The sequence below is a fragment of the Ctenopharyngodon idella genome, chromosome 1, assembly GCF_019924925.1.
Source record: "Ctenopharyngodon idella isolate HZGC_01 chromosome 1, HZGC01, whole genome shotgun sequence".
In the NCBI taxonomy this organism is placed as follows: Eukaryota; Metazoa; Chordata; class Actinopteri; order Cypriniformes; family Xenocyprididae; genus Ctenopharyngodon; species Ctenopharyngodon idella.
Window position 1 is genome coordinate 20,415,877 of NC_067220.1, and position 25,492 is coordinate 20,441,368.

Here is a 25,492-nt window from a genome sequence, read left to right on the forward strand (position 1 = left end):
TAGAAAACAACAAAACTTTAATTAACACAACGCCCTGATTCCTCTCCCCAATTCCGTCTCTGAAACATCCATACAAGGAGATTTGACATCGTCATTCCTCTTCAGTTTCTACAGGAAACACAAGTTTGTAAGAACCTTAAATGTTGAAGCCAATATGGGTACATAAACACACCGAAAACAACAAGCTGATATTGACCAGTGAGAGAAAACAGTAGTGAAGTCCAGCAGTTTGAAAAGTAATTCCTGTTGTCTTTTTCAGTTATTTCCAAATAAATGGATACGAGTATGTATTACAAAGGTTCAGTCAAGCAAAACCATCCTTTTGAGACCTGATCCAGTCAAACTTCAACCTTATTTCAAAAGTCAAAAGGTGATTTAACCCATGGAAATATACAGGCAATTACGTTGAAAAGCACAACAAAACCAAACATTGCTTATAGTGGTCTCTCTTTCAAAAATAAGCAAAAGTATTTCTAACATCAGTCTTTCAAATGTAAAAACAATGAAAAATGCTCTTTGATATCATTTTGGCAGTTTAAGTCAATGTTTTGAAGTGTTTGCATTAGTTTGATAACTGAGGGTAAACGATTCCTTGGCATATTTGATATTTTCAACTTAATGCAGTTCCTAGATGATAGCTAAATGAAACAGCACCTTACATAATATGACAGCCTTATATGATGACTGCCGACATGCTGACTTGAGTGTAAATTGTCAGTCTGAATTCCACCAAGATATTACAAAGCAAAGCAATTATAGCCACACATTTGTAATACAAGTAATACAAATTCCTAATTTAGTCAAAAAAAACAAACAAAAAAACAAAAAACAAAATGGAAATACAAAACATGTCATTACTGAGAAAAAAAACAAAAAAAAAAAACAACTTAAATTCTGACCTCCAATACTACAAAAAGATATGACATTAGTGGTTCACAAAAAATATAGTTTAAGACAGTGTGGTCTGTTATGCAAAGTAAATGTATAAAACATTATTCTCTATGACGAAAATGTACTCCAATAAGTTCTTTAAGCACTATACATGCATTATTACTGATTACGGGCACTCGACACTGGTTTAGAAGCTGATTATTATGAAACTTTGACTCATTGTTTTTCGCTTACATTACTGGCTTCTGATGCTCATAGCTGTAAAAACTGTTCATTGGGGGTCAGCAGAGGCCTTTCTTTTTTAAATACTCTCAAGATATAACTTTGCTTTGGTCAAGACTCTTACTTTTGGAATGTTGTTAATTGACTATTTAGCATCTGTTCCCAACATCAGCACCAATGTATGATTGTTCATTAGATCTGCTACTCTTGGTACAATAAGATGCACTAAATGGAAAATATTTAATTCCTTCATTTTAGCTGGCGAATCACATTATTCTACTGGACTTTATTCAGTTTTATGTTTCCATGCGACTATCTTGCATTAATCTATGATCCTTTCATTCAGATGCAGACTTATAAAACTCTTATTCTATGGTGTAAATCAATCGGCATATCAAAAGCATGCGTTTTAGCACAGTATCGCATACTCATGATGGCCCTTTAAAAGGTCATTACCTCAAACAATTTTTTTATTTTTTTTTTTGTTGGAAACCCTGTATTCAAACTCAAAGAAAGAACGGTCTTAAAAATATAAATAAATAAAAATCTGATAAGGTGTTTTAGCCTGCTGCCTGCTTTCACTCAAAGACACAAAGAAAATCCGCATAACACATCTGTAATTACAAGACTACACTCCGGTACTGACTGCCAACGAACATTGTGATTTGCCAAATTAAAAGTCTTTAAATTGAAAGTAAGGATTGTAGATTTGAGGGGACACTTCCAAATTCAGAAATTATTAATAAAGAAGAGAATTAAACAAGAATTTTTAAACCCAGTTTTGTCATTTGTTTTGGAGCACTGCAGACACGTGAATCTGTAAATTTAGAATATAATCCATCCCCACTTTTTCTTCAGTCGATACCCCCATGAAAGGAGAGCACAGTGACCATTGAACCAAGATCTCCCCCGCCGTCCAAAGGTAACCTCCGCTGGTGATCTTGAACCTCTTGAAAGCTTTGAAACTTCAATGGGTGGATTCCAAATGGGTAAAACTATGTGTGTGTGTTGATATGATTGTCTGTGTATGAGTGTGTTTAAGTCTTAAATAAATTAGGTGCATCGCTTATTAATAAATATCCTGCAGTTTCTCGCTGTCCCATTCCAACGAGCTCAAGTTCAAACGTCAAACGAATCAAGCTGGCAGAGAGGTCGGGCATTTCAGTGCATACCTGGCATAAAACTTAAGGGTGCGTGTTAATGTCAGTCGATACGGTTACCGCAGATAGTAAAACGGTCAATCTCCAGCAAGTCTTTTTTGGGCGCCCTGTGTTTAAGTTCAGTATCGTCCTGAATAAGGCTTTTATCTTCTGATTCATCTGGTGTAGTAAGGAACTGATCTGATTCGCTGGTGGGGAGCTGAGGGGCGGGGCATTCATCCCTTTGGGTGGGTTGAGTGGTGACTGAAGCAGACATGCCCTCCTCCGCTGGCTCACCTTCAGAGGGAGTGTGGACACAATTAGTCAGTGAGAACAAAACCTTTATAAGACTTTTAAAAACTATTTTCTCTCTGTTTTTAGGGTTTCTTGTGCTACCTGGTGGTTCTCGTGTGTGTTTGGTACGGTTTGCTCTGCTGGACACTCTGCTGGGAGCTGCAGAGGGGGGATTTTGAAACAGCTTCTCCTCCATATTTGCCTCTTTCACATACATACAGGATTTCCCCAACAGCACAATACTATTCAGCACCTTCAGGGTGATCATACTGAATAAACGCACAGAAACACAGACTCAGTGCAATATATGGATTATATACATTACTGTTCAAAGGTTTGCGATCGATCAGAACAATTTTTGGAGAAAAAAAAAAAAATCCTTACGTTCACCAAGGCTGCATTTGGTATCCCTTATCCTACTTAAATCCTACCTAAACTTACTATTAATTACTTTACTTTACTTTTAATTACTTTACCTTACTATTATACCTTACTTAACTATTAATAAGCAGTAATTAGGAGTTTATTGAGGCAAAAGACATAGTTAATAATTAGTTAATAGTGAGAATTGGATCCTAAACTAAAGTGTGACCCAGCATTTATTTGATCAAAAATACAGTAATATTGTGGTTAAACTTTATTTAAAGGGTTAGTTCACCCAAAAGTGAAATTTCTGTCATTAAGTACTCAACCTCTTGTTGTTCCAAACCCGTAAAACCTTCGTTAATTTTCGGAACACAAATTAAGATATTTTTGATGAAATCCGAGGGTATCTGATCCATACATAAGCAGCAACTGGACGTTTTGAAGTCCAGAAAGTTAGTTGAAAACATGGTTAAAATAGTCAATATGACTACAGTGGTTCAACCTTAATGTTATGAAGCAATGAGAATACTGTTTGTGCGCAAAAAAGAAACAAAAATAACGACTTTATTCAACAATTTGTCATACGTAGTGAATTCAGTGCAGGCTAACTTGTTTACGTCCAAACGTCAACTCAGCATTGGCCGAAGCTGAACACGTGAGCAGCACGACGCATGCATGTGAGGATCAGATACCCTCGGATTTCATCAAAAATATCTTAATTTATGTTCCAAAGATGAATTACGATTACGGGTTTGGGACAAAATGAAGAGGAGTAATTAATGACAAAAATTTCATTTTTGGGTGAACTAACCCTTTAAAGGTGATCTTGTTACAGTGTAATTATACATTTAAGTACTGAGTAATAATAATGTACCAGAGTTTGGTTTAGGGTTAGTTGCATGTAATTATGCATAATTTATAGTTATTACAACTGTAACTACATGTAACGTGTAACAAGGACAATGTAAAATAAAGTGTTAACAAACATTATTATAGTTTAAAAGAATTTTAAAATTCTTTTTAAAGAATTAAAATAATTGTTTTCTATTTTAATATATTATGTAATTTTATCCTGTGATGGAAAATCTGAATTTACAGTAGGCATTTCTCCAGTCTCCAGTGTCACATTATACTTCAGAAATCTTTTTAATATGCTGATTTGGTGCTCAAGAAACATTTCTTATTATTATTATTACAGTTGGAAATGGTTGTGCTACTTAATGAAGCGTGGAAATACAGTGTTTCCTTTGAGGAACAGAACGTTTGAAGAATTGTATTTATTTGAAATAGAAATCTTTTGTAACACTATAAATGTCTTTAGTGTCATTTTTAATCAATTTAATGTATCCCTGCTGAATAAAAGTATTAATTTCTTTAAAGAAAAACATATTAATCCCAAATTAAAATGAATACGTTTAGAAATTGTTAAAACAATATTACATGCATCTATTTATTAAAATGTTATTTAATAAAAAACTACTTTTGAACGGTTACAAATAGTGTGAACTCATACCCCAGGTAGAAGAGCACGACACATACAATGGACAGAGAGCCCTGGATCTTCACAGAACTGGTCACCACCCGGATCAACTGTCAATCACATACTACATGAGTATAACTGTAATAACCGTTACTACACATCACAGTACCTTCACTGTAAAAGTATTGAAAAATACAGCTTTGTAAGTAAATGCAGTGCAGTCTACAAGAGTCACTTTAAATGGGTTAAGTTTGTGTTAAAACAACACAACACGGCAAGAGCTAAGCAACAAAATACAAATTTTAAATGAATGCAAATATTGTAAGTATTTATGTTCTTGCTTTTACATTGTACTGTGTGATAGATTTGGTATTGTGATTGTGATGAAATAAGGAAGAGGCAGGTTACCAGTAGAGCAAGAGGAAGAGGAATGAAGCCCATCCTCCTGGACACACTGTCACTGTAGTCTGTGTATGCCTGGAAAACACACATATATCAGTATCTGATTAACAAAGCTGGACGAAATGCTCTTCAGTGTGATCAGAACCATGAACAGAAGGAGACAAGCCACTGAAAAAATGAAGTCATGTCTTTCAAGTAAAATAATCAATCATCTTTGATACATAATTCGACATATTGACATACAGTGCTCAGTGTAAATGAGTACACCCCCTTTGAAAAGTAACATTTTAAACAATATCTCAATGAACACAAAAACAATTTCCAAAATGTTGACAAGACTAAGTTTTATATAACATCTGTTTAACTTATAACATGAAAGAAAGGTTAATAATATAACTTTAAAATTTTCAATTTTACTCAAATTAGAGTGATGCAAAAATGAGTACACCCCACTGAAAGTCTCTGGAGCAAAGATACATTTTAGTCTACAAATGTCTAATTTAACAAGAATTCAACCACAGGTGAGTCTAATTATTCATTACACAGGTATCCAGCAGACAGTTGACTATAAAAGGGTGTTAAAACCCCTTCCCATTTCATGCTGTCAGCAATGGCACCACATGGAAGAGAAATGTCACAAGACCTGAGAAAGAAAATCATTTTTTTACACCAGAAAGGTGAAGGCTACAAGAAGATCAGCAAAGCTTTACTTATCAGTCAGAATACTGTAGCAAAAGTGGTACAAAAATTTAAAAAAGATGGAACTGCAACCATCTCACAATGACGTCCAGGTCCTCCACGGAAGTTAACACCTCGACAGGAGCATCTTCTGATGAGAAGGGTTGAAGAAAATCGGCATGCAAGTTCACTGCAGTTATCTAAAGAAGCAGAAAGCCAAACTGGGGTTTGGCTTTCCCATGACACAATGACACAATACGGCGTACACTGCAAAGGAATAGCATGCATGGGTGCCGTCCACAAAAGAAGCCTCTCCTAAAGCCCAGGCACAAAAAAGACCACCTAGAGTTTGCCAGGGCCCATGCTGACAAAGATGAAGACTACTGGGACTCTATACTCTGGAGTGATGAGACCAAGATAAATGTTTTTGGAACTGATGGTTTTAAAACTGTATGGCGTCACAAAGGTGAGGAATACAAAGAAAAATGCATGGTGCCTACAGTGAAACATTGTGGTGGCAGTGTCCTTATGTGGGGCTGCATGAGTGCTGCTGGTGTCGGGGAGCTGCATTTCATTTATGGCATCATGAATTCACAGATGTACTGCTCTATACAGAAAGAAGATGCTACTATCACTCCGTGCCCTTGGTCGTCATGCACTTTTCCAACATGACAATGATCCTAAACACACATCTAAGGCCACTTTTGGATTTCTGAAGAAGAACAGGGTGAAAGTGATTCAGTGGCTCCTGATCTGAACCCAATCGAACACCTATGGGGAATTCTGAAGAGACAAGTTGAGCATCACTCTCCATCCAGCATCCAGTCTCTAAAAGAGGTCATTCTTGAAGAATGTAAAAGATAGATGTAGCAAAATGTCGCCAACTTGTTCATTCCATTCCTAGAAGACTTGGTGCTGTCATTAAAAATCATGGAGGCTATAAAAATAAATAGATGTAGTAGTTTTTGTTGTGGGGTGTACTCATTTTTGCATCACCCTAATTTGAGTAAAACTGAAAATTTTGTTCTCTAAGTTATATTATTAACCTTACTTTCATGTTATAAGTTAAACAGATATTATATAAAACTTAGTCTTGTCAACATTTTGGAAATTGTTTTTGTGTTCATTGAGATATTGTTTAAAATGTTACTTTTCAAAGGGGGTGTACTCATTTACGCTGAGCACTGTACACTTAGCTAAACATTTGGAAGATTTCAGTCTTGCTTAAAAGTGTCTCTTATATGATAAATGCACATGCACTTACATTTTTCTGTCTGCTGCTGACCAGATCAAAGGCCAAGCTCGCTCTGTATTCACTGTAGACCTGCACAGACACAAGCGTAATTATGACAAAAGTAATTATGACTTGCGATTCAGTAACTAAGTCAAATATTAAATCAGTAAACTAAAAAGATTCAGTATAAGGTAGATTAGAATGATTCCATCAAATAACTCAGGAGTTCAAGAGACTTTTGAATAATTTTTTAAAAAGTCAGTTCACCAATGTTAGATAAACAATCAACGCAAACATCAGATATGGTAAACGGAAGCTCAAGCAAGCTTGCTTGACATTCAGGAACCAATGAGGTTCATTCTCGTGTGTTACACAGCACACCTGAGCTTCCGCAAGAACCAACGAGGTTTGTTCTCACGCGTCAAGCAAGTATGGTTTAGCTTCTGTTTATGTTTGCTGATCAATGTTTATATGTGAATAAAAGCCTAAATTCTAAATCTAAGCAATAAATCAGAATTGAGCACTAAGGCTTCTCGTGTGAATGTTTGAATGATCCACTACTGACAAGGTTAATTACTGTCAGGGGGTCGAGCAGCTTAACATAACCACATTCTAAATAGATTTACAATCCTTTCTTGTCTCATGACTTTTAATAGTCTATTATTTAATCTTTAGTAGCAAAAATGTTTGGTAAGTTTTATTCATTTTTGTGATAACACATTACAATAAGGTTCATTAGTTAACAAGATTTTACTAATACATTATTAAAATCTTGTTAACAAGATTTAATGCGCTGTGAACTAACATGAACAATGAACAACTGTATTTTCATTAACTAACGTTAATGAAGATTAGTAAATACAGTAACAAATGTATTGCTCATGGTTAGTTCATGTTAGTTAATACATTGACTAATGTTTAACTAATAAACCTTATTGTAAAGTGTTACCATTTTTGTCAATCAATTCAAATCAATTGCCCATTTCAGTGAGTCAAATTATAACCATGATTTTATTATTTGTTTGCGTCATTGCTAAAAAAATTGTTTTCATTTTTACAATGGTGCATGCAAATGAAAATGAATAAATATCATTCTTCCTTGTGTTCATTTAATGAAATATTGTCAGTGTGTGCGTGGTTTTGGTTAGGCGAGTTCAGTTTCATTCCCTGTTTAGTCTCGGTTTCCTTAGTTGCCATAGTTTCTCATTTATTAATTGATTAGTACCACCTTTTCCTTGTTTTCTCCCTCATTCAGTCTGTATCTACATATTTCCCTGTTTGGTTGTATAGTTTGATTTGCATTACTGTTAATGCTCCTGAGTGCCTTAGCCTTTGTTTTGTTTAATAAACAAAGCTTGCAAGTAAATCCCTGGCTCAACCCTCTCCTCTTTCCAACCAACCAGTGACAAATATAGTGGGGAAAACATGAAGACCGAAAGATCCGCACTCGCTTGTGTCTTCTTAATGAATTATTCGTTTTTTATTATGCAACAAAGCACATATAGATCAAGATCAAATGTTTCGGCAATCAGCCTTCTTCAATAAAATAATTTAAATGATCAAAAATACAATAAAAACAGTAATATTATAAAAAAATACAATTTAAAATAATTAGTAAATAAATGTAATAACAAATGTATTGCTCATGGTTAGTTCATGTTAGTTAATACATTACAATATGGTTTATTAGTTAAACATTAGTTAAAGTGTTACCATTTTTGTCAATCAATTCAAATCAATTGCCCATTTCAGTGGGTCAAATTATAACCATGATTCTATTATTTGTTTGCGTCATTGCTAAAAAAATTTTTGTTTTCATTTTTACAATGGTGCATGCAAATGAAAATGAATAAATATCATTCTTCCTTGTGTTCATTTAATGAAATATTGTGAAGTGAACTGTTTTCTATTTGTATAAGTTTTAAAATGTTATTAATTTCTACGACAACAAAGCTGAATTTTCATTCTAATATGCTGATCTGGTGCATTTCTCATTATCAAAAATGTTGAAAACAGTTGTGCTGCTCAGTATTTTTGTGGAAATAGTGATACATTTTCGAATAGAAAGAATAGCATTTATATAAAAAAAGAAAACTTTTGTAACATTGTAAATGAGACTCGATCAATTTAATGCACACTTGCTGAATAAAAGTATTAACTTCTCAAAAAACTTTTATTGACACTAAACTTTTGAATGGAAGTGTAATTTGTAACAATTAGAGTTTTGCTGAAATGCTTTTAAAAAAATGATTAAAAAAAAAAATCCATTTGAGCCATTTAATAAAAAAAATACATAAAATGTATATTGAATATACGGTAAAACTGTTGGAAATTATCACCTTTGGGGGGGATAGAAAAGTGTGCATGTGTGTGCTGTGACACTAATCTTCCTGCCTAAACTAAGCAGATCTGTCTCTAATCCCTGCCAGTAACTACACTCCTCTTTCTGTCATTACATATCGCTCTACCCCCTCATCCACAGTGTATTTTGCCTGCTTAACCCCTATTTTCCTCATCTGTTCAATATATTTTTCCTCTTTCAAACACTTGTTTAGGGACAGTTTAGTTATGTAGTGTCACTGATCTTTCATTTGATGAGTAACAGTAGCAGCCCACTTCTGGCTCTGTGTGTGCTGATAGATTTGGGTCAGTAGATCTGTCAGGGTTACCCAAGACACTGAGAGCGGTGCTGATTTTCAGACACACCCCCAAAGGAAATCTGTATCTCTTTGTAAAGGCTTCCTCTTGACTGAGACAGAGGTTTTTGTTTTTTAGACAAGAAAGAACAGTCTAGAATCTGTGCATGGGGGAGCCCTTTTATTGAATTAGGTCATGTCACAGTTCTCACGTTCTGTTTTTCTTTAGTTTATTCTAGATAAAAGTTAGATGTATATGTGTATTGTCATTTCAGTAGCATTAGGTCACATAAAAAAAAAACCCTTCCTTTTACTCTGAGCCCTACTTTTCAAGTTATTGTAGTTAATTTTTAGGTGATCCAATGAAGAGAAGGTGACTACTTCAACATGTTAAAAATAAATATATATTGCAAAATAATTACGAAATAATATTATTTAGTCATTACTATTCAACTGGTAGTCATGTTAGCACCTATTTAAAAAAATAAATAAATAAAAAATAAAAATCAAGATTGTATTTCGTTAATTTTGTGTGTGCGGAGCACCAGACAAATGGGTGTCTATGTAGGTCTGTAAACTTTTGAAACACATGTGACTTGAGGCTGAGCTCTAATTGGCTTGTTTCAGATTGTCCAGACCCTCCCACTTCTGATTATAGTGAATCAATATTGATGCAGTTTAACTTGAGGCAATCATTGGGGTCCAAGCACAAAGGCTTGTGTAGATGATATAGTTATACAAAGGACAGGTCTCTTTTCAAATAAAATATGAGTTTTTAAGTGTCTCAATATGGAAGTATTATTACATTTACAATATTAAAATAGACAAATAATATAGAGTCTCTTCTTCAATTGGACATACATTCAGTCATATCTGTTTATCTGTTAACTTGACAAATATGTTGTCAATATCATTAAAATTAAGATAAAAAAAGTATTTTGGAGATCACAGTGTTTGCAAACTTATTATATTGGGCTTTAATAAACTTTATGAAACCATAATGAATTTATATGCAATTTTTTTTACTACAAGTCAATTTATTGAATAATTTTCACAGTCTGAAATCTTAAAGGATTTGCAATCCTGTGCCCCTCTAGTGGACAATGTTAGTATTATGGCCTTTATCTCTGAATCATATTGATATGGCTGGTAATGTTTTTATTTTTTTGAATGATTACAAATTTTTTAATGATTTATTACTGATAATACATCCACATTAAGTCAAGGGTGGGGAACGTTGATCCTGGAGGGCCATTGTCCTGCAGAGTTTAGCTCCAACCCTGAAAAAAAACACTCACCTGCCTGTAACTTTATTAATCCTGAAGACCTTGATTAGCTTCAGGTGTGTTTAATTAGGATTGGAGCTAAACTCTGCAGGACAATGGCCCTCCAGGATCAACGTTCCCCACCCCTGATTTAAAGGAACACTCCACTTTTTTTGAAAATAGGCTCATTTTCCAACTCCCCTAGAGTTAAACAGTTGAGTTTTACCTTTTTCGAGTCCATTCAGCTGATCTCCGGGTCTGGCGGAACCACTTTTAGCATAGCTTAGCATAGTTCATTGAATCTGATTAGACCATTAGCATCTCGCTCAAAAATGACCAAAGAGTTTGATATTTTTCCTATTTAAAACTTAACTCTTCTGTAGTTACATCATGTACTAAGACATTTTTAAAATGAAAAGTTGCGATTTTCTAGGCCGATATGGCTAGGAACTATATTCTCATTCTGGTGTAATAATCAAGGAACTTTGCTGCCGTACCATGGGTGCAGCAGGCGCAATGATATTACGCAGCGGCTGTGACCCCCTGCTTGCACAGGGAGCGTGCCTTGCAACCATGGAGACATTTGTGAGAGACGCTGCGTAATATCATTGCGCCTGCTGCACCCATGGTACGGCAGCAAAGTTCCTTGATTATTACGCCGGAATGAGAATACAGTTCCTAGCCATATCGGCCTAGAAAATCGCAACTTTTCATTTTCCGTCAGTCTTAGTACACGATGTAACTACAGAAGAGTTAAGTTTTAAATAGGAAAAATATCGAAACTCTTTGGTCATTTTTGAGCGAGATGCTAACGGTCTAATCAGATTCAATGAACTATGCTAAGCTATGCTAAAAGTGGTACCGCCAGACCCGGAGATCGGCTGAATGGATTCGAAAAAGGTAAAACTCAACTGTTTAACTCTAGGGGAGTTGGAAAATGAGCCTATTTTCAAAAAAAGTGGAGTGTTCCTTTAAGTGATTATGTATCATTACTGCTTAGCTAAAAATGGAAGTTGAAAATTCAACTGTTAAAGCATGAAATAAGGTACCACGAATCAGTGAATTTGAGTTTAAATGGTTATTTAACAATTATATTCAGTCCTGCATTAACAGTGATTCAGTTTATTTGCATCCCCCAATTTTTTTTAGCACCAGCCACCACTGATTACTATTTACATATTATTTATTTGTATTTAATACAACACAATTACATCATCATTATTATTATATTTTGGTAAAAATATTAAAAATATACATTATATTAATGCCAAATTAACCTTTTATCTTTTGCAAAGATAACAAGCACATCATCATATTTTAATAATATATGTTTTTATATTTATATTTGTAATATATCTAACATTAATTAACAATTACCATCCCACTTGAATCGCTCTTACAGAGACGTGAGTTGCTTTGGATTTTTATCCTTCAGACTTTATCACATATGGGCATGAATGATGAAGCATTATTTAATGTGATGCTATAGTTTTTTTGTTTTATATATATATATATATTATATATATATATATATATAAAATGTACAATTGTTGATGTAACTTTTGTATATGATGATGTGGAGTTGATGTATTCAGTCATTGAGTGTGACTGGTAATTGATGGATCTTCGCAGTGATTGGTTATGATATCATTTTAAATGTGATTGAGCTTGAACAGTATGTTTGTATATGCCTGATGAAGGTCATGAGACCGAAACGTTGCTAATATATACTTTTGATACTTTTTGCAAGTATTGATAGTGTGCAGGATTTTCTTTTTGTTTTTATATTTTATGTTATATATTTTATGATTACCGTTTAAAGAATGCTTTGGCGCTGCCAGTATTTTGAGGCTGGTATACAGTGCAACAATAATTTGAACTCACATCTGCTGTGATGTCGTTAAACTTGGTGATGAATGCATGTTTGACAACGTCCACTGCAATCTCCGAGGCGATTACCATACAAACATCAGGAAACAACACCCATAGGTGATCTATGAGCAATGATCAATGATTAATACAGACATCAATGTTGCGTATGCACAAACTCTGAGATGAGTCAGTTGTTAACTGGATACCTGGATTCCAGGAGAACTGCTCCATATTTCTGAGACAGACGATTAGTAAGAGTGTGTAGTTTGTAAATCTTTCTTTAATGTCTGAAAAGAGAAAGACAGAAAGGAACACTGAGACAATTCATCAATGACAGTTTGAGAAGACATCTTTTCATTTAGTAAATTTACATGGACTTACCACTATTGGACATCTGGAAAAGGTTGTTTTTCTCAAACTTCTTGAATACACTTCCTTTGATCTCAACAAACTACACAAAGGAAAACACATACATTAATATAAACACTACAAAAGAAGGTGTGAAAGTATGTGCTGCTGTATAATGTAAAATACAGAGTTATCTGTAGTGTATTTAATAAAACAAAACAAAAAAAACATGCATTGTAACTGGCATGCTAGCTGTGCATGTACTCACATTATTAGACATCATGATGGTGAGCAGTGACTTGTTGTGCGAATTGAAAGCCACGTTCAGTGTGGTGGCCTGAACCATAATCAGAATGGCATGTAGAACTGCATTATTAATTAAGGAAAGTTACAACTTATGACGGATTGCAATATGCCAACTATGACACAAAACTTGATTTAAATTAAATGATAAAAAATTAATAAATACAACTGAGCAGTTTCAGTTTAGTTAAATATATTTCGAAAAGAACTTGAAACTGTAGTTGTATTTAGTTCCGTATCTTTGTATGAATTTTTACTATTCATTTTTATGATTACACTATATATTAAATAGTAGAAAAAATAAAAATAAGTTATTATTAAAATCAGTATTAATCATTTAAATTCTTAGTTTGAATATTTAATTATTTAAATCTATATTAAATTATCCTTACTTATATCCAAATATGACTATGCAGCATTTGAAACAAAGCTGGTGTGAAGGATACAGACGTAGAGAACTGCCATGAAGAAATGTGGGATGACTCCTATATGAGCTCTCTTTCTCTCTTTTGGTTCAGTGGCAGTCCAGTACAAAGCATCCAAAATATCCTGACCGAAAGATGAAAACAAGCGATCTGCCACCTAGAGGAGAAACACAGAGTGTGTCCATTCACCTACCGTTAATATAATAGACATATAATAAACAAATGTGAGTGTTGTGATACTGTACCTCCAGCATGTTGTAGATGATGTAGAGTTTTATGACAGACTGACCCCGGATCAGGTGGTACATCATGGAATAATCCACATAATGCATCATGAAATAACACAGAACCATGATAAAACCCTTCAGAACATCACACACCTGAGCGGGCTGCAAGATACGAGATCCACTGCACACACACACACACACACACACACACACACACACACGCATACACAAAACAAAACATTTTCTGGTTAAATTGGTTCCATAGACATCTGGAATTACGAAATGGAAAAGTAGCTGATTAGTTCTTCTGTTGGTAAGATCTTCCACACACAGCCACTGGGTTAGTGATCATGAGTCACACTCTCAGTGGTTCATGCATCATGCTAAAGATTTCACAACACATGACTTGTGGAAGATCAGCAGTGTAAATGTACCCAAACAAATCAAATAAAGCTGTTATAAAACATTTATTAAAGAGCCCCTATTATGGATTTTTTATTGTCTCTCAAAAGCAAGAGTCGACTCTGAATCAATTAAACGAGTCGTTTGTAAAACGAATCCCAAGCCGTTTCGTTGTGACTTCACAACGAAACATTAACATATTGCCCGCCCACTTCTTGTGCGTGCAGACGCCAGGGAAAATTAATTTTTTCAACAATACCACAGCAGTACAATCTTTTGTTGTGTTCCCGTCATTTTACTGACGACTGCTTCTCGGAGTTTATCGCAGGATTCACAAAATGCTTGGTTTTAAAATATGGATCAATGACCAGTTTATTTGGACCAGCTTGCTCCTCTGAATCTTAACCTGTAAGTATGATTAATAATTGATGTTTATATTTTCTAGCGATCGTTAAAAATTCGTAGTTTTGTATGTCATGTTGTGTAACGTACACCCTAGTCTGTATGTCTCCTGCTAACCAGCTAACTCACGTTTCTGTAGTTCTGTTATTCAGATGTGGGTCCAATATTGTCTAAAAATGTTTTGATTAATGCAGCTTGTCTGTCTTATTACTTGGAGTAATGATCAAGGATTGTTTACAAAGTGTAATGCATTATCAGCTATTCACGTTTGTGCTCGGCTAACTCGGGAGTTTACAAAATAACTGTGGGCCCGGTTCCCTTACATAACTGTAAAACAAACTGCTTTTATCCTCTGCATTTTTATTATTACAGCAGTGTGGAGCTCTATCTGTATTGTAATAGGATGTTAAGATGCTAGTCCACGCTAACTAGTTGAAGTATTCTCTCTCTAAACATTGTAATGTCAAACAATGATATAGCCATTTTTCTTTGTTAATAGTTATGACGAAAAAGTCTGTACACATCTGGCCTAAATGTTTATCTTATGTTAGAGGTTTTCAGCTTCGCTTGGCATTCTGATACAGTTCCCACTGGTGCACCTACATAAAGTATAACAGTGACGCTGCTTATAAATAACAAACTAATGTAACACTTACCATATAGAAACGTCCTACTCCAGTTGTGATTGTGAATCAGTTTCTGGTTGATCAACTACTTCAGACGTTTCATCGTCGGACTCGGGCTCGAATTGATACGGTAAAATCGATGCTATCTTTTCTGTCCATACATTGTAAACAATGTCTTGCGAATTGATAGCTGTCATTCAGTTATAGCAATGGGCGCGCGGTGCGCACAGTAGACCAATCACAAAGGATTGGGCCATCTGACCAATCAGAGCAGTGCAGGCTCACGGAAAGAAGGGGTTTAGAGATACTGATACATTGAACTACTTCTAACGAATCGTTTACAAAACATTCAGAACTGAGGTGAAAATAAATGTATATTATGAGAAAACGAAAGTGTTTTTTGACCTTGCATGCATGTAAACCTGTTGTAGGAGACTCAAAACAATATTAGGAACCTTAAAAAAAGGCATAATAGGGGCATTATTCTAAAACATAGCATTAAAAAATTTAGTATTTTTTTCATTAAATAAGTTAATTTATTAATTTTCACTTTAAACTGCTAATGTAACTATAATTTAAATACTTACAAAGACTAAATGTAAATATTTGCTCTAACAACAATTCTATTATGAGTTTTACTAAATGATCTGATGCATCATTAAAGGGATAGTTCACCCAAATATGAAAATTCTGTCATTATTTACCCACCGTCAAGTTGTTCCAAACCTGTATGAATTTCTTTCTTCACAAAAGAAGATATTTTGAAGAATGTTGGTAACCAAACAGTTTGGACTTCCATAGTATTTTTTTTCCCATGCTATGGAAGTCAATGTGGCCCATCAACTGTTTGGTTACCCATATTCTTCAAAATATCTTCTTTTGTGTTCGGCTGAAAAAAAAAAAAAAAAAAAAAATCATACAGGTTTGGAACAACTTGAGGGTGAGTAAATGATGAAAGAATTTTCATTTTTGGGTGAACTATCCCTTTAAATATGAAACTAGTCACAATTTATGATTGATTGTTCAGTATGACTCATAATTATTTATAGAAATATGCTTAAATCATAAATGTAATTAGAGAGACTAATGGTAGGAAACGGGAATCCACTGTAGTGGATTACTGACAAGAACAATATAGCAAGTTTTACATTCACAGGCTCAATAATTGTATTTTAAGTGACTATTTGCTACAGATGTAAATGGCACCTGCACTGGCACATAGAGCAGCTATTTGTTATTTGTCAATAACTAGCAAAAATACAAATTTGATTATGTCAAAGTACCTGGCAGGTACAGCATGTGCTTTGGTATTTTTTTGTGTAAATGACCTGAGCTCTTAAAAAATGCAAATACTATGTTACTATTACACCATTATAATAGTATATAGATGATCGTTCAAAAGTTTGGGATCAGTAAGAATTTTTTTTTTTTTTTTTTTTTTTTCAAGAAATCAATACTTTTATTCAGCCAGGACACTTTAAACTGATGACAGTAAAGGAATTAAAACTGTTACAAAAGATTTCTGGTTTAAATGCTGTTCTTTTGAACTTTCTATTGTCACGGTTTCCACAAAAATATTAATCAACACAACACTGATAATAATAAGAAAATTTCTTGAGCACCAAATCAGCAAGATTTCTGAAGGAACATGTGACACTGAAGACTGAAGTAATGGCTGCTGAAAATACAGCTTTGCCATCACAGGAATAAATTACATTTTAAAATACATTAAAAAAAGAAAACTGTTATTTGAAATTGTAATAATATTTCACAGTACTTACTATATTTATGATCAAATAAATGCATCGCTGGTGAGCATAAGAGTCATTAAAAAAAAAATCCCAAAAACCTCAAACCTTTTAACAACAATACATATTGATATACCATTATAAAAGTTTGTTACAGGACATAATGCACATTATTAGTATTTACAACTATTTACATGTACTGTAAATAGAATCTGCATTCCTTTACACATAATTGGTTTCTGCCAAATATATTTTAAAATTAATTATTAATAATTTTAAAATTAGAAATTAATTGTATTGTAATGCATGCACTGAATGCAACTTACTGAATTTCCATTATCAGATGCATTTTACAATCCTAATAATGACATATAACATTAATCATTTGTTTCTCCTTTATCAGAGCTTTACTTGTTTACTGTGACCACACTGCCATCTTGTGACTGATCATGCAAGTACACCCTAAACACTGAAAGAGGAAAATAATTCTGGGAATGATCCCAGATGATTTTAGTAGTCTAGGGTGAAATCAAAGCACAACAGTGCAAAATTAGACAGCTATGGCAACGAAAGCCTGTGTGAGAAAGAAAGTGTGTGTATGAATGTGTATTCGAACACAGCCGCTGCAATCATACCAGCATGGGTGTGTGTGCTTAAAGCAGCTGCAGTCATTTTTCTGCATACCTGCTCTTTTTGCAGTAGGGGCATATACTAGTTCTGCAGGCAGAAGAATATACAGTGAACAGCAGCTACACCCATATACACAATAATTTTGGGTTTAAGTGTGTTTGTGTGTGTAATAACACTGTGAAAGAAGAGCACAGCTCAGATGTTTCAACCTGTTGGTTTATCAGAATCGTATTAAAGTCCTACTTTTGGGAACATTCCTCTGTGCATATCCTGAGTACAGTGTGTGTGTATTACCTGAGGCCGCAGCAGGGCAGTGTCAGCAGTCTGATCAGGGCCAGCAGCACTCTGAGGGGCAGCAGAGTGAACACGTACAGAAACACATCCAGACACAGGAAAAACCCGAAGATCATCAGCTACAAAGAGAGAGAGAGAGAGAGAGAGAGAGAGAGAGAGAGAGAGAGAGAGAGAGAGAAATCAGTGATAGTCCAAGTTGTGATATAACTTACTTTAAAGGCTAAGTCTGTCAAACACCTAAATGACAAAAAAAGCACCAAAATGTTTCATAAAATACTAGATAAAACTTGTGCACTATATTCCAAGTTTTCTTGTAGCTATTTGAGTAGCTCTGTGTAAAGAACAGATTGAAATTTATATCATTATTTACAGAAAATCTTGTCCTCATCCTATCAAACATATTGCATTTAGATGCAGCATGTCAGGTTTGACAAAAATGTGACATGACAAGTGTGTCACATGACTAATCCGTTCCTTCAATATTAAAAATAATGTCTTGAATAGTGTTAAAATATTTATTTTTATAATTTATACATTAAAAATGTTAAAATGTAGCATCTGTTATTGATACATTTTAACAATATTAATGTACAAATTATAAAACATTATTATCTTTATAATACAATTTATTTATAAAATGAATAAAAAGAATACATTATTATGTTTTAATAAATATAATACTAAATTATGTTTATAAATAAACTTTATAAATAAGATGACATTTTACATTTTAATTGTTTACATTTTTATTTTTTAAGTTAAGCCATATATTGATTTTCACTCATAAAAAAACGTAAATGTAAACACTATGAAACTATCAAAATATTATTCTGTTCATTAGTAACCCTGACACAACAACAATGGAATGAGTTTGGGATACATCTGTTTTTCCAGTGAGGGGAGTGTCCGGAAAATATTCTAACATTAATAATATTATATCATTATAATATATCATTATTGTTGTAATTCTGTTTGGTGGCAGATAAATAAAACAATGTACTATACTGTACTGAAGAGATGAGTGCATTAATTATTTAATAAAATAATTTGTGTATGGATTGTGTAATTTTGTGCAGGTGTGTTTGGTACCTTCTCCAGTTCTTTTGGAATCCGCAGGCAGGTGTAGACCCGCTCTCTCCGCTCGGTGTATTTGGCCTCATTGTGTTCTAGAAAATATCCTCTAGTCAACTCAGCACTAATAAACCTCACCAGAGAGAGATCTGCACACAGACACAGACATACAAATAAACACACACATGAATGTGTAGTCACAGCATCCAGCACAATGAAACCATTTTACTCATTATTTAGCACTATACTGCAGAGTACACACAGAAAAGTGCAAAGGATGGAAGCTCAAAACGTTCCTGTGTGTGAAAGGAGGATGAATAAACAAGTGCACCAGCATAAACCTCTCTCCATCTCTCTCAAATATGTACCATTACAAAAAAGTCCACTTGTGAAAATGCTGTCATGAAAAATTATTGTAGATTTTAGAATTTAGTTTTCCAATATAAGATTTTAGATAGTTAGATAATTTACTAATTAAAATGAATTATTAAATTATCATTTAGTCATCATTTATTTTATATTTTGCTCTATTTTAAAACGTTGTCTGTTGAAAAAATTGTAGGCCTATTTATTTAGTACTGATGTTGTTTGTATTATAACAGCAAAATAATTCAGTGTTTTAATGACAATTGTCTTTAACCATCTGTAACGATGCTGAAAGGTCAAAACAAAAAAAAAACAAGAAGTTGGATGGAAAAAAAAGAAAACTCAGCCCTTCGAGTATTATGCAGTGCATATGTTTTTGCGCATGATTCTTTATTTTACATTTTTTAAAACTCTTAAACTTTGTTAAAGTTTAAAATTAGAATTTAGATCGTAGACTTTCCATATGTGGACACTACAGCTCCACGATTAAATTGTTAAAAGATTGCGATCTCGATTCAAATACCCAAGTGATCTTATACCGAAATGACTACAATTCATCTATGTCTATTAAACCTTTGATAAGTTCAATTACAGCGAACATTCAGATCTGACTGACCCAGAGAGAGCAGTTGTCATGAGTAGGTATGAAACAGCTTCACAAACAGTCTTTTCAACCACACAGTATCATTATTTCTGTTACAATAATTCAAATGATCACAGAAGTACTAGGATAAAAAGTTTATAGTATGGATATAAACACTGATGTCTACGGTAGAGATTTAAAAAAGGCAGCGGCTATTTGCACTAAGTGCAAATAGCAATAGATGCTATTTACACTGAGCATAAATAGCAATTAGATGCTATTTACACTAAGTGAAAATAGCATATTTTCTTAGCGATATGCTATTTACACTAGGTGAAAATAGCGATAGATTCTATTTACACTATGTAAAAAGTATAATTTCTTTGCAATAAGAGTAAATAGTAATTAGATGCTACCTATACTTCATATTGGTAGATACTATTTGCACCTCAGTATTTTTGTTCATTAACAGGATGCACATTATCAGAGTGTAAATGATTATATTTATTAAAATTATTAAATGGATGCTGCCTTATTGGGAGAATAAAAACCCTCCCTACACCTTACACTAACCCTACCCTATAAACACTTAATATTATTAAACACTCGTTTTCAGTTTATTTCAACTTTTAGAACATTATTTTCATTTCAAACCCGTGTCTGGTAAAAGCCAGGTCTGCGAGCCTTAATCGCTACTGTTGCGCCACTGAAGACGTTGAATTCCAAGAGTAAATCAAACCCACGGACCGCTGGCTAAACGTCTGATGCATATGGCACACTTAACTGGAGACACTTCAGGATTTTCGAAGTCGTCATCTGGTTGGTTGAATTCTACAGGATGTCCTGGAGATGTGTGTCGTGTTCTTTAACAGTCCGCCTGGAAACTAATAGTGACGCCAAACTCCCTCGTGGAAGAAGAACGCTGTCGTGTTAAAAACTGTGAGAATGAGCGCTTACCAGGATCAACAAAACGATGGATTTTCAAAAGTATGTGAAGTTTGCGGCTCCACAACGTTCTTGAATGAATAATTTATTAGATGCACATCGGTCTGTTATTGTAGGGACATCGACTTTACATTTTCATGCCCCTAAATATGGCGTGGAACTAAACGAACTGTGATTGGTTGCATTACATGTCAGTCAAACGTCCTCTTGGGCGGTCCTTGGCCAATGAAAGCTGCAATAGAGTCCAGACCTTCTGCCGTTAGTCTGAAGATCTAGCTACGCAAGACTAAAAGTAACTTGACTTTTCAAATAAAGATTACATCAATGACATTGTTACACCAGTAGGTGGCAACAAGTGAGTGTTAAAAATTTATTTGTCATTCAATAATTCATTCAAGAGATCTGTTCAAAAACGCTGATTCATCCATTAATGAAACAAGTGAAGTCTTTATGAGTGAGTCACTGAATCATTCATTCAAACCTTTTTTTTTTTTTAAATAATGAATTCAGAATGTTTAGTAAATGACACATTATTTTGTTTATCTGTCTATTCAGAATAATGGGAGAATCATGATCTCTATTTTCAACAACAACAAAAAAAAAAGTGACTGAATTTATTCAGAATCATGCAGCTCTAGTGGACACTGTGGTCATTGCACAGACTTAAATAGTAAATTTAAGCAATCTTCTAACAAAGCTACAATAAGCAACTTTTCTTTGCATTATGTTATCATATCACAGCAGGTTTTGTGATTTGATTAGGAACATTGTTGACACAGTTGTGGTGTGATGATGGTTCTCTGTTAACACACACTTGATCTACAGCAGAGCAGATCAGTGACATAAAAGTTCTATTTAAGTGGAACAGAAAGTCCTGGACTGTTTTTAGTGCATGTTTATGTTGACCTAAGGCCAAACGTGTTGTGATAAGGGCAAGACACTGTCCTGAGTTGAAAAACACACATTGCAAATGCATTCTGTGGCCAACACACACAGTACTTTCTATTTTTAACAGTAATAGAGAAGGATAAACTTGAGGATGAACACAGTGAATGAAAAAACAAACAGAGTGGAGAGAAAGAGCGAGAGAGAGCCAGAGAGATAACAGCTTCTCCTCTGTGTGTAAGTGTCTTATAACTAAGTTACATGATAAATTTATCATCCAATAAACACCTGTCATCCATTTTGCTATCTGAGCTCATGACACAACCTCTAAAAGCTTTTGACAAGAAGACCACAGCAAAAGAAAAACACAGAAAAGAAGCCCTCAGTTTCATATATTCCATCCATTTAAAAGGTTGGTGAGTTTGTTTGGATGAACTTTGGCTTTCTGCGTTCTGTACTAAATCAGGGATTCACAAACTTTTGCAGCAAAATATTTACTTGAAGTTAAATTAAATTAACTTCAGTTTCTGTCTGATGTTGGTTACATGACATGCAGATAAACAAATTAAATATTTTTAGTAAGTGTTTTATTTTGATAATGTTTTTTTATTATTATTATTATTATTTTAAATCACATTTTTATGATTTATATTTAATAATTAATTATTAGCATTTCATCAACTCGCAACAGTGTGTTCACACTTGTAGTTCTGTTCTCTTGGTTCTTTTGGTCTGGACCAAAACAAGAAAATAATACATTTAGTCCTGGTTCGCTTAGCATTCACATTCGCTTAGCTCAGCATTTAGTCATTTTTAAGACTGAACATAAAGATACAATAAATAAACAAATTAAAAAAAAAAAAAAAAAAAAAAACCTTATTTTGTGACAGAACTTACAGAAAATCCAAAACAACGATGTGTGCCGAGCTAAATGCGCTTGCTGTATGTGCATATGTATGATGGCATTTTGACCAGCTGAAAACTGCTGAAGAGTTTATAAAATGTGTAAAGGAGTCAAAACAGTGGCAGGAATTCCAACGTTGCACACAAACAAAGATCTGCTGCAAGGAGATGACGTTTCTGACGCCTGCACCGAACTGTGATGGGCAACATCGTGACTATGACGAGAAAAAACAGGTATGCTTGACCATTCTGTCCTTTTTAGGGTTGCATCTTGTGACATCACGTCCTGCTTTTGGTTCGTTTAGATGTCTTTGGTCCGTCTTGTGTTTATATTTCTCTCAAATCACACCAGAGTTCGTTCAGAAGCGGACCGCTTGTTTGGTGCGCACGAGGGTTCGGATGGCAGCGTTCACACTTAATCAAATAATAGTTCGTTTTAATCAAACCAAACCTGCCAAGTGTGAACACACCCTAAATGTCTTGTCTGAAGAAAAGCCTCTGCAATTCTAGTAGTATTATCCTTGATCAAGTAACCTCACATAATCAAACACCCACAACTAAAATCCCAGCATTATTGATAACTATATAAAGACTGTTTTTATGAACATGAAGCAATTCATTTCCTTAATAATTTCCATGAATTTTCCAGGCAGGGAAATCACAGTTTGGACCTATTTTATATTATGTCTATATACTAATAGGTAGTAACATTTAAATTAATCAGTTGATACAAAGCACTTATTGTGATACATACATTATGTTTTTACATTGCATTTATTTTTTTTAAAAACACCTGCATGTAATTACATCAGTAATTAATTTCTGTACACTTTTGACCCTTTCCTTACACCCTAAAGGGTCAGTTCACCCAAAAATGAAATTTCTGTCATTAATTACTCAGCCTCATTTCATTCCAAACCCGCAAGACCTTTGTTCATCTTCGGAACACAAATTAAGATATTTTTGATGAAATCCGAGAGCTTTCTGATCCCCCACAGACAGCAACACAATTACCACCTTCAAGGTCCAGAAAGGTAGGAAAGACTACACCACTGTAGTCACATGGACTATTTTAATGATGTCTTTACTACCTTTCTGGGACTTGAAAGTGGTAATTGCGTTGCGTTCTATGGGGGATCAGAAAGCTCTCGGATTTCATCAAAAATATCTTAATTTGTGTTCCGAAGATGAACAAAGGTCTTACGGATTGGAACAACATGAAGGTGAGCAATTAATGACAGAATTTTAATTTTTGGGTGAAAAATTACCCAGCTTTAAACCTACCCATACCGCCAAACCTGTCCCTAACCTTACCAGTATCCACCTCAATAGCAACATAAGTGTTCTGCAATACAACATGAACACTGTACCCAACCTTTTCACATAAGTACTTACAGATGCAATGTGTAAATTTTAGCGACATCTAACTGCAAACAACGGAGCTCACTTCTCACTACGGTGGCCGTCTGGCCGACACAACACAAAGATGTTGTCATCGTCTGAGACAGCAGAGAATACATTAGCCAGTGAAGTAATGAGGTTTCTACTAACTACTACTACTACTACTACTTCGTGCATATTCAATGTAGTGGCGATGCAAGCTGCCTCTAAAGAAGAACAACATAGTGACTAAACGCGCTCTGTAGAGCAGTTTGTCCATTTAGGGCTGCTGTAGAAACATGCCGGCTCAAAATGACGACTTGACATGGAAGGGGGACCCGCGGTGTATGTAGATAGAAATGGCTCATTCTAAGGTAATAACAACATAATGGTTCATTATGTAAGGTCTTTACACACCACTGAAAACATAGTTATGTATATTATATTGCATTTCTGTCAACAGATCCTCCTGAATTTTACACATTGCACCTTTAAAGGCACCTAATAAAAAGTGGGACTTTTAAATTCCCTGCAGAAACCCTGCTTTATAATAACTTCAATGAATAATCTATTAACATATCAGTGATCCTTGTACATGCATATTCATGTAATATGAATCTAAATTGTAAATCAAAGTTATATGGTATTTCTGATAGTGCATGTTACCACTAATTATTGTATTACATGGGCCTAATGTTAATAATAAGAGTTACTGTTCCTAAGCAACCTCGTGTAAACAGATCTATAACAACACACCAGCTTTATTCTCAACACCAACATCGGGTCTTTATTTACATCTTCAGACCTGATCAGCTGTCTTGATCCTCGTGCTTCTAAAGTTAGTCTCATTATGCAAGCGGCTGAAGGTGTCACATGAGCCACACTGGTATGTAAGGCATCTTAAATAAATTGATAGATGCCGAACTATCTGTTTTGTTAAAGGTAAATAAACTCTGGTAACCGATGATGCTTCAGACAGTATTGATGCAATGCATTGTGGCTGTGTGTGTGGCTCTTTCAAAAACTGCCTAACGTTACCAGTGAGCTTCTTACCTAGACAGTATTTTGGCGCGTTGTAACGTTTAAATCTAACATCACTTACCTAGACGTTCGTGACGTGCTTATGATGCCGATACATGCTGTCTATGTAGACAGCTCACTAGGTTAAAAACAATGTGTGTTTAGCGCACAGAGCCGCTGTCTGTCACTCTTACCTGACACATTGCTCTTTCTCTCTTTGCATTTCGCCTTCCTCTCGTAAAACCCCAGAGTTTCTGTAACGTCTGACGCAGCGGCTTGTTTCTCCGTCTTTTTAACGCCGCTGAAGAGTCGTTTCTCCTTCTCTTTATCCTCATTTTCAGTCTCGTTTTCGTCCCCAAGCCCCGCCGCTACTGAGTCCGCCATCTTCACCGCAGACACAACATTCAGGCGTCACGGCATACGTCACCTCACATGACTACAATTCCCATAATGCA

The 25,492-nt window shown here is 34.6% G+C and overlaps 1 protein-coding gene across 2 annotated transcripts; it reads right to left on the reverse strand.

The window, feature by feature from the left end:
- tapt1b (transmembrane anterior posterior transformation 1b) lies at positions 1-25,451 on the reverse strand. Of its 2 annotated transcripts, XM_051862881.1 has the most exons (15): positions 25,232-25,451; positions 18,974-19,104; positions 17,885-18,003; positions 17,645-17,677; positions 13,801-13,963; positions 13,577-13,712; positions 13,096-13,193; positions 12,861-12,930; positions 12,686-12,766; positions 12,492-12,601; positions 6,737-6,796; positions 4,801-4,869; positions 4,426-4,502; positions 2,649-2,815; positions 1-2,549 (listed from the first exon to the last, which is right to left on the reverse strand). In XM_051862881.1, the coding sequence occupies exons 1-15, from the start codon at positions 25,419-25,421 to the stop codon at positions 2,317-2,319; spliced, it is 1,737 nt and encodes a 578-aa protein (XP_051718841.1). In that variant the 5' UTR covers positions 25,422-25,451; the 3' UTR covers positions 1-2,316. The 2 variants fall into 2 exon arrangements, with proteins under 2 accessions (XP_051718841.1, XP_051718940.1); XM_051862980.1 differs by lacking the exon at positions 17,645-17,677.
- Positions 25,452-25,492: the final 41 nt, after the last annotated feature.

Bases quoted from the DNA above. Each gene is read 5' to 3' on its own strand.
- tapt1b (XM_051862881.1), bottom strand. From the start codon at position 25,421: ATGGCGGACTCAGTAGCGGCGGGGCTTGGGGACGAAAACGAGACTGAA. The intron at 13,713-13,800 runs GTACAGTATCAC...TTTCTCCTCTAG, and splicing joins TCATCTACAACATGCTGGAG to GTGGCAGATCGCTTGTTTTC. The intron at 12,931-13,095 runs GTGAGTACATGC...TCCTTTGTGTAG, and splicing joins CCATCATGATGTCTAATAAT to TTTGTTGAGATCAAAGGAAG.